Source organism: Nyctereutes procyonoides, unplaced genomic scaffold (assembly GCF_905146905.1).
Source record: "Nyctereutes procyonoides isolate TBG_1078 unplaced genomic scaffold, NYPRO_anot_genome, whole genome shotgun sequence".
In the NCBI taxonomy this organism is placed as follows: Eukaryota; Metazoa; Chordata; class Mammalia; order Carnivora; family Canidae; genus Nyctereutes; species Nyctereutes procyonoides.
The window spans coordinates 16750526-16763991 of NW_026575043.1; the positions used below are offsets into that span (position 1 = coordinate 16750526).

The following is a 13466-nucleotide window of genomic DNA, read 5'->3' on the forward strand; positions in this document are numbered from 1 at the left end:
ATTGAACAATCAAGATAAATATTCATACATTAGCCAAATAGAAAGCAATTTAACACATTCTATTGTGAAATACCTATTCTTCATCAATTCAGGAAGTTTGGTAGGTAAACCAAATCTATGACATGATTCTAAGCAATTCATAATGACATTCCTTTAAATCTAAAATATAAGTAGTTACAAAGCATGTTTTAAGCAGTCTAGTAAGTTATACAAATCAAATGTATTTAATTGGGACAATTCAAAACTCTATTTTTTTTAGTATATGTGCTGCCGAAGCGAGCACAAAACTCATTTTTTTAAAACCATTTTGTCATTTTTTAACTTACTCAAGGAATGGAGTAATAAACAGATGCTAACAGTAAGTAATCTTATTAAAAATAGCATTAAAAATAGCATTATTGACACAGAAGTTACAGAGGCTGAGAAAGACAGAGAACCACAGTGATTAATTGGTTGATTTTGAGGGGATTGGTTTCTCCTTTTTTTAAAAAAAAATATTGAGATATGATTCACATAACATTATAATTAGTTTCAGGTGTACAGCATAGTGATTCGATATTTGCATATATTGCAAAATGGTCACAAGTCTAGTCACCCTCTTTCACCATACAGACTTGAGACATTATTAACATTATTAATTGTATTCCCCATGCTGTACATTACACTCCTATGATTTATTTATTCTGTAACTGTAAGTTTGTACTTTTTAATCCCTTCATCTACTTCACTCACCACCACCCCCACACTGGCAACTAACACACTTGTTCTCTGTATCTATGAGTCTAGGTCAAGGTTTTTGTTTTTGTTTTTGTTTTTTTTTTGATTCAACCTATAAGTGAAATCAATGCAATATTATTCTTTTTCTACCTGACTTATTTCACTAAGCATAGTATCATCAAGGTCCATCAATGTCATTGCAAGTGGCAATAATTTTATTCTTTTTATACTGAGCATATATGTATATATATATATACTCTCTCTATATATATACACTATATATATACACTATATATATACTATATATGGATACTATATATGGATATACTATATGTGAACATACTATATATATCCCACATCTTCTTTATTCATTCATCCATTGATGGACACTTAAAGTTGTTTTCATATCTTTGCTATTGTAAATAATGCTGCAATGAACATAGAGGTGCACATATTTTTTCAAATGTGTTTTGTTTTCTTCAGATACATATCCAGTAGTGGAATTGTTGGATTATATTCTAGCTCTAATTTTTTTATTTGTTAGTTTGTTTACTTATAGAAAGGTAGAGAGAGAGAGGTAGGGGGCAGGGGCAGAGGGAAAGGGAGAGAGAATCTTAAGCAGGCTCCATGCCCAATGTGGAGCCAGAGATTGGGCTTCATCTTGCAACCTGAGATCATGACCTGAGCCAAAAACAAGAGTCAGGCACTTAACTGAGCCACCCAGGTGCCCAATATAACTCTATTTTTATTTTCTGAGGAAGCTTTTTATTGTTTTCTATAGTGTATGTAGCAGTTTACGTTCCCACCAACAGTGCATTATGGTTTTCCTTTCTTCACATGCTGCCAATACTTGTTCCTTGTTTTGTTTAGTTTAGTTTTGAGAATAGTCATTGTGATAGGTGTGTGGTAAATCTCCGGGTGAGGTATTTCCCTGATGATGAGTGATGTTGAGCATCTTTTCATGTGTCTGTTGCCCATCTCTGTGTCTTTGGAAAAATATCTATTCAGATCTGCCCATCTTTAATGGGATTTGTGCTGTTGTTATTATATTATAAGGATACTTTTATACTTTGGACATTAACCTCTTATCAGATAGTTTACAAATGTCTTTTCCCATTTAGTAGGTTGCCTTTTCATTTTGTTGATTGTTTCCTTCTTTATGAAGAAACATTTTTAGGCTAAGTTGTGTCATTTGTTTATTTTTGCTTCTGTTTCCTTTGCCTTTGGAGTCAGAACCAAAAAAGAAAAAAAATTGCTAAGAGCACTCTCAGAGCACCTATGTTTTCTTCTGGGAGTTTTATGGTTTCAGATCTCACATTCTTTAATCCATTTTGAGTTAATTTTTGAAAGGTGTAGGAAAGTGGTCCAGTTTCAGTCTTTTGCATGTAGCTGTTCAGTTTTCCCAACACCTTTTATTAAGAGATCATTCTTTCCTCATTGTATATTTTTGTTTCCTTTGTTGTAATTTAACTGATCACATATAGTGGGTTTATTTTGGGGCTTTCTTGTTCTATTGATCTATATATCTTTTGTTATGACAATGCCATACTCTTTTAATTAATATAGGTTTGTAGTGTAGTTTGAAATCAGACTCTGGCTTGTTCTTTTTTCTCAAAACTGTTTTGTCTGTCTGGGGTCTTTTGTGGTTACATACAAATTTTTAAATTATTCGTTCTAGTTGTGTGAAAAATGTCATTACAAGTTTAATAAGGGTTGCATTGAATCTATAATTTGCTTTGGATAGTATGGACATTTTAAAAATATTGGTTATTCCTTTTGTTTTTAAAGATTTTATTTATTTATTTATGAGAGACACACAGAGAGAGGCAGAGACACAGTCAGAGGGGGTAGCAGGCTCCCTGCAGGGAGCCTGATGCGGAATGTGATTCCCTTGATCACGAACTGAGCTGAAGGCAGATGCTCAACCACTGAGCCACCCAGGTGCCCAATATTGTTTCTTCCAATCCAGGAGCATGGAATATCTTTCCACTTATTTGTGTCATTTTCAATTTCTTTTATAAATGTCTTACAGTTTATATCATACAGACAATATGTAGAAATGTCTCTCTCTCTTGACATATTCAACTATTCTATGTCTTTTGATTAAATAAGTTTGTTCATTTGTATTTATGTATTTTTTAAAAGATTTTATTTATTTATTCATGACACACACATGCACACACACACATACAGAGAGAGAGAGAGAGAGAGAGAGAGAGAGCTAGAGACACAGCCAGAGGGAGAACCTGGCTCCATGCAGGGACCCCGATGTGGGACTTGATTCCAGGACTCCAGGATCATGCCCTGCCTGAGCTGAAGGCAGACACTTAACTGCTGAGCCACCCAGTTGTCCCTGTTCATTTATATTTAAAGTAATTTTTGAAAGGTATATATTTACTGCCATTTTGTTCACTATTTTCTGCCTATACTTGTAGTTCTCCTCTGTTCCTTTCTTATTTCTTACTTCCCTTGTCATTTGGTAACTTTCTTTAGTTTTAACTTGAGATTCCTTTCTAATTTTCTTTTGTATACTTACAGTAAGTTTTCACTTTGTTGTTACCATGAGATTTACATTATCACCCTACATAAGTAATAGTCTATTTTGTTGATAGCAACTTAAATTTGAGCACATTCCCAAACTCTACATTTTTACTGTCTCCTCCAACATTTTATGTTTTTGCTGTCACTTTTGATATATTTTTATATTATATGTTTTGATATATTTTTATATTATATGTATATATTATAAACATTATATTATATGTTTTATATTATATGTTTATATGTTGTTATATTATATATAATATATATATTATATATAATATATATTATATTATATATTGTAGTTTTAGTTAATTTTACTACTTCTGTCTTTTAATCTTCTTAGTAGTTTTATAAGTGATTAATCTTCTGCCTTTACTATATATTTACCTTTTCCAGTGATATTTTTACTTCCATATATTCTCTTGTTATTAATTAGTGCCATTTCTCCTCAGCTTAAAGAAGTTCCTTAAGTGATAAAGTACTTCAGCTTTTGCTTATCTGACAAACTCTATCTCTTCTTCAAATTTGAATGATAATCTTGCTAGGTAGAGTATTCTTGGTTGGAAGTATTTTTTTTCCCCCTTGAGCACTTTTAATAGTCATGTCCTCCCTTCTAGCTTACAGAGTTTTTGCTGAACAATATTCTGATAGCTTTATGGAGTTGTCCATGTAAATAGCAATTTGTTTTTCTCTTCCTGATTTTAAGACTCTCTCTTTATCTTTAACTTTTGATATTTTAATTATGATGCATCTTGGTGTGGCTCTCTTTGGGTTTATTTTATTTTGAAACTTGGGGATTCCTGGATCTGGATATCTGTTTCCTTCCCTAGGTTAGGGAAGTTTTCAGTCATTATTTCTTTACATAAGTTTTCTACCCTTCCTTTCTTTCTTCCACTTCTGGGACCCTTATGTTGTAAACATTATTCTGCATAATGTTGTCCCAGAGGTTCCTTAATTATACCCATTTTTAAAAATTCTTTTTTTTTTAATCCCTCAAATTTAAACTCCAGGTTAAACAAATAGGCCTTTTTTTCAGAGGAAGACCTGGCTCATGTTTCAGTTTGCTATCTGTGCAGTGCCCTGGGGATGATGGCCTGGCAAAAAATAAGCAGTCCTTTAAATTGATGTGTGTCATAACTGGATTTTGTTCTTAAGGTAATCAAACTAGTCGATTTAATATTAAAGGAAGTAGCCTTGGGGCCCCTGGGTGGCTCAGTTTGTTAAGCATCTGACTCTTGGTTTTGGCTCAGGTCATGATCTTGGGATTGTGGGATCAAAGCCCACATCAGGCTCTGTGCTCAGTGCAGGGTTTGCTTGTCTTTCTTTCTCTCCCTCTGGTTCTCTCCTGATCTCTTTCTCTTTCTCTCAAATAAATAAATAAATAAATTAATTAATTAATTAATTAATTTGAGAAAAGTCTAAAGAAAAAAAGAAATGTATTAATAAAAGTATCTTATAATGCAAGCCATGCCTACTTTCCTCTTTCTGTAGACTAATGGTTTTCAAATGAATTTCTATTGGCAGCACTTTGCAATAAAATCTGACAAAAGAGGTATATCTCTATCTCTATCATCTCTATCTCTATCTAATATATATCATCTATTTATATCTATATAGATTGAAGTTGAACTGGTTTGGTGAATAAGGGAGGAAGAGCCCAGATAGGTTAGCTTTTCCCTCTCCCCACTCCCCACCATTGTAGGGCTCCTAAGAATTGTTGGTTGAACAGAGTTCAGTTTCTCCAATGGGACAATCACTTTGCTGGATCCATCATAATGGATCATATATTCTCTAATGTTCTACTCAATTAACTCCACAGACATTGTATGGTCCTGAGTTTAAATATGTTGTTGAGGAACTAAGAAACTATTAGTGGCAAGGCTAAAATGAAGTAGGCTGCCGAAGCAGAGAGAAGGAGGGAGCAAGAGTCCTAGGGACCTTTGATTCCTTTGCTACCGTATTCCTGAAATCCAGCTGCTTCTGTCTTCTCCATGGGCTGATTTTTCAAACTTTTTTCCAAATTCCTTTTTGCTGAAAGCTAGTTTAAGCTGCATTTTATTTACTTGCAACCAATAGTCCTGACTTAAATACCATGACCATGGTTATTTTTTTTAATTCCAACAACATTTATGAAATAATGCAAAATTGAACATGATCATCTCTCCCAAAGACATGATGATTTAGTGAGAGAATGGGGCATGTAAAGCAATGATTTCAGTGCAAAACCCATGGCTAACTATGCTTCTACAAGTAATTCTGGAGAAAAATGTCACTGAAACCAGATAAACCTTTCATCTGATATCTGCTAAAATACTTTATTTTTTTATTTCTTTAAGTTCACACATAAAGGCAGAAGTTTGATTGATCACTCAGTGGGGGAAAACTCAGCTGTGTGGAGAACTAAAGAAATTGAGGATTACTCAGAGGATGCATCTTACTTGGAGGAACTGGAGAAACACAGATTTTCAGTTTGGTAAGTAACTTACCCTATTTTCAAATTTAAATTAATTGAATTAAACAAGTCTTTATTCATCCTATGCTTTTATTATTCATTTATTCAACAAATATTGATCGTATGTCTATTGTAGTCTATATTATATGCACCCTGACTTGGGAAAGTTCAAAAAGGAATTGGATGCTTAAAAACATCAATGTGATCTGCTAGTGCTATATATATAATATGCAATATATCATATATATATATGATATATATTTTATATATATATATATATATATATATATATATATATATATAAAAGCACAAAGTGCCACAAGCACATTGAAAGGTTGATGGCCAAGTTTGCTCGAGAATGGAGAAAGACTCTCAGAAAAAGTTTGAGCCAAATCTTGAGGAGAGGAAGGCAGCATCTGGAGATGGCATTGGCAGGGTGGCTGGTGTGGAAAAGTGCTGTAAACCTGAATTCTTTTAAGATTCAAGCAGGTAATAGCTATTGCTCTCTTTCCCTGATGGTGTATATACAGGTATATTTGTCTCTCAAGCATACATATAATAAATATTTTTAAAAATACATAAAAGAGTGAACAATGGAGCCTCTTAGAGGTAATTATTATAGGATTTTGCAATGGTGGGATTCATCAAGGGTAGCAGGGAATTAATATGTAAGTGACAGGATGACATGTGGAGTAACCTAAGAAAGAAGAGACCTAGTAGCTGTTCAAAGTCATGGGGCTCCTGGGTGGTTCAATCAGTTAAGCATCTGTCCTGGGCTTGGGTCATGATCCCAGGTCCTAGGATAAAGCCCTGCATACGGCTCCTGTTCTGTGAGGAGTCTGCTTCTCCCTCTCCCCCTGCTTGTGCTCTTTCTCTCTCTCTCAAATAAATAAATAAACCAACCACACAAAGTCATCCATTCCAAACCACTACCTCTCTGTTTACTTCAAGATTTTTGCCCTGAATGGTTTTCCCAATGGGCAATTATCTACCTCACAACTTCATCCTAAAGAGCGTTCTTTTACTCCTCCATTCTGGAATCACCATCAGGAAAGCATAGTATCAACTCAAATTTCTCTTATCCAGTCACATTTTAAATAAGTTCTACTGGTTTTTAGTTAAATTTCAAAGTTTAAATGCTTTTCACCAAGGCTTTCCTGGAAGGGTTGAATTGTGGTCTCCAGGTTAACTAGTGAGTCATGCTCTGAATTAAGAGATGCAAGCCTGTGCCTCGGAAACATCATGCAGGAATGGGAGCCAAGGAGCCCAGAAGATGAAAAATATGTATACTTCTTCTAGAATGAAAAACAATATATAAGAAATACTCTAAGTCTAGACTAGGGATTGGCAAGTCCTAGGCAAAATTTGGGTCTCCATCTGTTTTTGTAAAAGAAAAAAAAGTCTAACTGGAACTGAGACACACCAGTTTGGTTACATATTGTCTTTGACTATTTTTTCTGTACAATAGGATAACTGAGCAGTTGAGGCAAAAGCACTATGACCCATAAAGTCTAGAATATTTACTATCTAGATTTTAGCCCAAAAGTTTTTCACCTTAGCTCTACACTGATGTAGATATTTTTCTCTTGCTCACTCATGACTCTCACATTATTTTTAAGATGTTTTTATGCTTGGGGCACCTGGGCAGCTTAGTCTGTTAAGCATCTAACTTCTGCTCAGCTCATGATCTCAGGGTCCTGGGATCAAGCCTCATGTTGGGCTCCGCAGGGAGTCCACTTGTCCCTCTCCCCCTCCCCCTGCTTGTGTGTGCTCATGCTCTCAAATGGGTAAATAATCTTTTTTTTTAGAAAAGGTATTTTATGCTTATTTCCTTTACCAGGTTTGAGCCCCTTATGTGTTTTGCTTATTCATTGTTGCATGACAAATCTCTGAAGGCTTAGTGCTTTGAAATACCAACCATTTTATTTGTTCACAATTCTGAGGGTTGAGAATTCGGGCAGGGACACATCATAGAAGGCTAGTCTCTGCTCCACCATGTCTGAAGCTTCAGCTCAGGTGGCTCACATGGCTGTCGTCTGGCTTGAATAGTTCAGTTGGGACCATACATGTGCGATCTTGGTTCCTGTTCTCACTTGAAGTTCTCACATTTCCACACGAGTCTTTGCTTGATGTTTGGGCTTCTTCTTACTATGGTGCCTGGAGTCCAAGTTGCATCCTTCCAAGCAGAGAAGGTGGAAACTGCAGATATCTCAAGGCCAAGCCTTAAAAGTTAAATGGTGACTTCCACTGTGTTCTACTGGTGAAGCAAGTCACATGGTCAGGCAGAGGTGGAGTAGATTCTACTTCTTAATGGGAGAGTGGAAAGGCACCATCGCAAAACAGCATGTTGGGTTGGAAGGTATTGTACAGACATCTTTAGAAACATAACCTACCACATTTTGCTTTATTTATTTCTGTGTGCACAGCTTCTAGCATAGGGTCAACAAGCGTTTGTTGAACAAAACAAACAAATTAATGGAAATGAAAGAGTATAGGTGTTATGGATAAATCTGAGGATGGATTCCAGTTTTGCCACTGCTTATAAACTTAAAAAATTTACTTAACTTCTCAGAAGATATTTTATCCTGTATGAGACTGGAATAATAATAATACCTGCACTTGGATGCTGTCGTTCTTGTGGAGGTTGAAGGATAATGTATAAAAATCTAGCATGTAAAAAAAATCTAGCATGTAGATTTTTTCATAAAAGCAACTAATATTATTAATATTAATAATAATAAAATTTGAGGAAAATATCTTTTCCAAAGGTTAGAATTGAGGCCAAAGGTCACACGGCATGATTTCTCATTTCTCACATCTGTCTTCCTTTCTGGTCTTCAAACACACCAAGCTCTTTGTCACATCAGGGACTTTACAGTTGATGCTTCCTGTGTCTGGAATGTTTTCCCAGTTCATAATAGTATAGTTAATGGCATATACTGCAGGCCTCGGCATCAACTTTATCTCCCCGGAGAGGCCTTTCCTGACTACCCTACATAAGGATGCACCAGCCCCTCTTCTGATTTTTTATTTTCTCCTCACCTTGTTTTCTTCTTTAAACTACTTACCTTGGTTTAAATTAATTTTTTTATAGTTATATCATTAATTTACTAATTTCTGTTTCTTTCACTAAACAGAAGCTGCAGGCAGGAAGGAACCCCTCTTATCTGATCACTCCTGGGTTTCCAGGCCCTGGTTCTAGAATACTTGGTTCATAATAGGCAGTCAGTAAATATTTACTGAATGAGTAAAAGGATGAATGAGTGATCTGTCATCATCTTCTTTTCTCTCTCTCTCCTAGCTCCCTTGGTTGTCATACCTATTTATTTACTTTCAATTTTTCCTTTTTTTGAAATTGCTACCATTAAAAAAAAAAGTAATATGGGATAATTAACCACTATAAACATTTCTTTTTAAACTGGGTTTGAGGATATGGGGGCTGCTGAGACCTCTATAAACTTGTGTTTTAACTGGTCTGAGATACAATCTGAACAATTTCCTTGATGTTTTATTAGAGCTGGTAAATCATTTATTGGGGCAGCCTTTACCTAAATCCTCTCCAAATCCCCATAAAATGCATTTAACACAGAATACTGTATAACCCAGCTTCAAAGATATATATGACATTGTATGAGAACTATTTGCTTCAGTGCAGCAAGTTTGAATGTGTGCATTTTCTTTCTCTATTTTTTACATGGCCTGTCTCACCCCCTTCCCTCCTTCTGCTGTGCCTCATTGTAACATGCTGATTTGGGTAAATTTGGTAGATTGTTAAGGCTTCAGTCAATCACACCTTCCAATAAAAAAAAAAAATGTGTAGACCTTTAGTTAGTCAAAAGCAAGTTTACCTTGTTTGTAGCTGTCAATTTTTTTTAAAGCCTCCAAAAAAATAAATAAAATAAAAAGCCTCCAAAATGTAAAACTATTACATTTTCTCAACCGAAAAGATATCTAACTGACTTGTCTCTGAGTGTGTAAAGGAGCAAGTATGACTTGGGCACACCTCACCCCAGTGGGCTTGCTGCCATGAGTGTTAGGTAAGCACAGGCGAGCGTCATCCAGGCTGTTCCTGATGGGTTTGCGTCTTTGGTATCTTTGCTGGGCCACGAGGCCTATACTGGCAGGAAGTTTACCTTTTTTTTCTTTGAGATATATGCTGGTGTGATGGAATGACTGTCTTCTGCTTATATTTTTAGATAACATGATATATCCAAGTGTTATCCCTCAATACTTTTGTACTACAAGATTTATGTCTGGCATCACTCATTTGGGTGCACAGTGGTTGGTCTGTTATATGCTCCCCTAACACCCTGCACATTTCCTTTGTGCCACTTGGCACATGGTGAGTGGGTGTTCCGTAGTCCTTTTCTCCCATTAGACTGGAAGTTTAACAAATTTCGCAAGGGTAGAGATTAAGTCTCTCATGTTCCTTCTGGTCTAGCCACAATGATTGATGAATTGCCAGCACTTAATATATATTTGTTGAGTTAGTACATGAAAAATAAGAATAAAATAAAAATATTGTCATTTCTGGGGTGCCCGAGTGGCTCCGTAGGTTAAGCATCTGACTCTTGATTTTAGCTCAGGTCATGATTTCAGAGTTGTGGGATCCAGCTGCATGCCTGGCTCCATGCTCAGGGAGGAATCTGCTTGAGATCCTCTCTCTCCCCTCCCTCTACCCATCCACTGGCTTGTGTGAGCATGCATGTGCTCTCTCTCTCAAATAAATAAATAAACCTTTTTTTAAAAGAGAAATTATGTTAGAAATGACAAGTATAATTGAGACTGTGTTGGGATACAATCATATGCATCCTTGAGAACATGCATTTCTGTTCGGGTTCCACTAAGAGCTTTATTTTTTTTATTCATTTCTTATTTGTTTGTTTGTTTGTTTGTTTATTTATTTATTTATTTGAGAGAGAGAGAGAGAGAGAGAGAGAGAGAGAGAGAACATGAACAGGAGAGAGGCATAGGGAGAGGGAAAGAAAGAATCTGAAGCAGGTTCCATGCCCAGTGCAGAGATCCAGGTGGGGTTCGATCTCAGGACTGGGAAATCATGACCTGAGCCAAAATCAAGAATCTCAAGAGCCGACTGCTTAACTGACCGAGCTACCCAGGCACCCCCTGGAGCTTTTTAAAAAATGTATTTTCCTATGAGGGCAAGTTTTCAGTGAGAAAGTTTATAATGTCCATTCAGTTAACTACATACATACCCACTCATTTGCCTGTGTAAACAGCTGTAGAATCTCATTGCCTACCACGGACTGAATGAGACCCTGCTCCCTGATGCAGTTCCTTAATCTTGGCACACTGACTTCTCCACAGAAGTAAGCCAGATTATGTGTTAAATTCCTCTGCAAGTACTAACGATGGCTTCAAGGCAGTGGTTGAAAGAAGTTAACATAGTTTTCAGAGGTACCTAACTCCCAGCTGGGGAGAAGGTTCAATAACAAGACAATCCAAAAATGTTTCCACTGCTGTTCAAATATGACTAGGTGGGTAAGGGACCCGAGAATCACATGCTTTTAGAGCAGGAAGGAGGTTTGGGGATTATTTAGTTCAGTCCTGCCTGTTTACACGAGTATAAAGCTGAGACCTATAGAAGTTAGTGAATTGCCTTCGGTCATATAACTAATAAGTAATGGAAATGGGACTAGAACCCACTTCCTTTCTATCTTAATCCAGTCCCAATTACAAAAAATAAATTCTCCTAGAACTCTGCTTCTTGTTTTATAGTTTCCTGCCTCGATCAATTGCAAGCTGCTATCATATCCATCAGTACTTCGAATAGAAGGTGCTAATCTTGGGAAAATGCATATAATGGATTAATGGCAGTTTTCTTCTGCCGTGGGTGTTGGAAGCAGGCGGATGCCTCCCTGTGTGTAAAATGCACATGTTGCTGGCCACACAGAGTGTTCTCAGCCAGTCGTTTATACGGCTGACCTGAGTTTGTTGCTCAGGGAAGGTATGAGTTAACGATAAACATCACAACAGGAAAGTTATCCTTTAATAAACGTGATACACTTTCCTTTTTTATAGCACACATGTGATTTGACGTTGAAATAAAATGCAGATGCTACTTTGATTGGCATATTCCCTATTGTGCTTTTCCAAAACACCTTCACATATGGTCTGCCTCATTCCTGAGAAATGACTTGTTGTTTATGTCATACAAACAGAACAGATTGATTTTACAGTGAGTAAGGAGGATGATGAATTGTACGTTGGAGAGAAATCCTTGTCTTGGCAATCTAAACACTTGAAAATAAATGTTGCCTTTTGGAAAAGGCTTTTGTGATACACCCATGATCCCTGCATTTTATGCCCCCTTTCTAGGGGTTAAATAGATACACACATGCCATCTCAACAAATAGAAAGGGTAGTTACAGGAACCTCGAGATGTAATTTGTTCTTTTTTATTTAAACATACCTGTGAGATCTAAAAAGTCACAAAATGGCAGAATTGTCCCAAAGAACCAACGCCGGATATCTATTTTCAATCTTGTATCTGTACTATGACTAGAATAGAAACATTTCACATCTTGGTAGGAGAGTAGTATTATTGCTTTAGTTGTCAGGTCCATTTTAAGTATGAAATTTTGACCACACGAAGCTTTCTTAAGGGTCTCCAACTTTTATCCTATCAGACTTATCCTGCACAAGACAGTGAAAGTAGTGTCATGTGCTCACTCCTCTGACAATAGGCTAATCACAGCCACTTTTTTTTTTTATTTTTACAGAATTTACAGTTTACGAATCCCTTAATCTTATTCCTGTACTTTTTACAATTTGGTGCTCAAAACAGCCCTGTGAGATAATATTATGCACCCCACTTTATGGATTGTATAAAGGGAGTCCAGAGAGCTCAGAGGGTTTATTTACCAGTACTCAACTAGCTGGACTGTATGTATCCCTATTCTGTTCTCTTTCCACTATGGCCTGTCTTCTAGCATGTTTCTACATAGCACTTCCTGGCTAGACTGTTTCATATAAAGATGTCACTTTGGGCATTTTGCAGCTTTTACTCTTTTAAGTTATATTTTGCTGGCATGTCGCACTGAGTTGGATGAATGTGGTGGGAAGATAAAATGCCACGGAGAATGGGTTGCTAACTAAGTTCTAGAATGACCCATAAGAGCCAAATCCCTGTGGAAGTACATTTCTGATAGTAATTTATCAATAACCCACATACAATTAGGTATTATTGGTTGATGTCTTTATCTTGTGAGATGTGACTCATAAGACCCATCTATTTCTACTGAGAAGGAATAAATATTTTTTAATATATTTATTTTTTATTGGTGTTCAATTTGCCAACATATAGAATAACACCCAGTGCTCATCCCATCAAGTGCCCCCCTCAGTGCCCGTCACCCAGTCACCCCCACTCCCCACCCATGTCCCTTTCTACCACCCCTAGTTCATTTCCCAGAGTTAGGAGTCTCTCATGTTCTGTCTCCCTTTCTGATATTTCCCACTCATTTTTTCTCGAGAAGGAAGAAATCTTAATGGCTAAGAATATAGGTTCTGCAGCCATAATACCTAAGCTCAAGAAAAATTAGTTTTACAGATTACTAGTTGAGTAAACCTAGACAAGTTTCTCAAACTTGGTATTTCAGTTTCTATGAAAATAGTTATAGGTTTTCCCTGCTATCCCAAAGTAGGTGTTCCTATGAAAACTTTTGTAAGCCCAATGGAATAAAGTGAAAACACAAATGCCATTAATTTAGATGGACACATTTTTAAACATGCC

The 13466-nt window shown here is 36.3% G+C and overlaps 1 protein-coding gene across 1 annotated transcript in view; it reads left to right on the forward strand.

The window, feature by feature from the left end:
• LOC129508221 (uncharacterized) overlaps positions 1–13466 on the forward strand; it is a gene marked incomplete at its 5' end in the record, with an annotated part of 286519 nt that overhangs the window by 137793 nt on the left and 135260 nt on the right. Inside the window, one exon of the mRNA XM_055323237.1 lies at positions 5598–5734. Within this exon, the coding sequence (XP_055179212.1) occupies positions 5598–5734 (137 nt within the window). The remainder of the gene's footprint in view (positions 1–5597; positions 5735–13466) is intronic.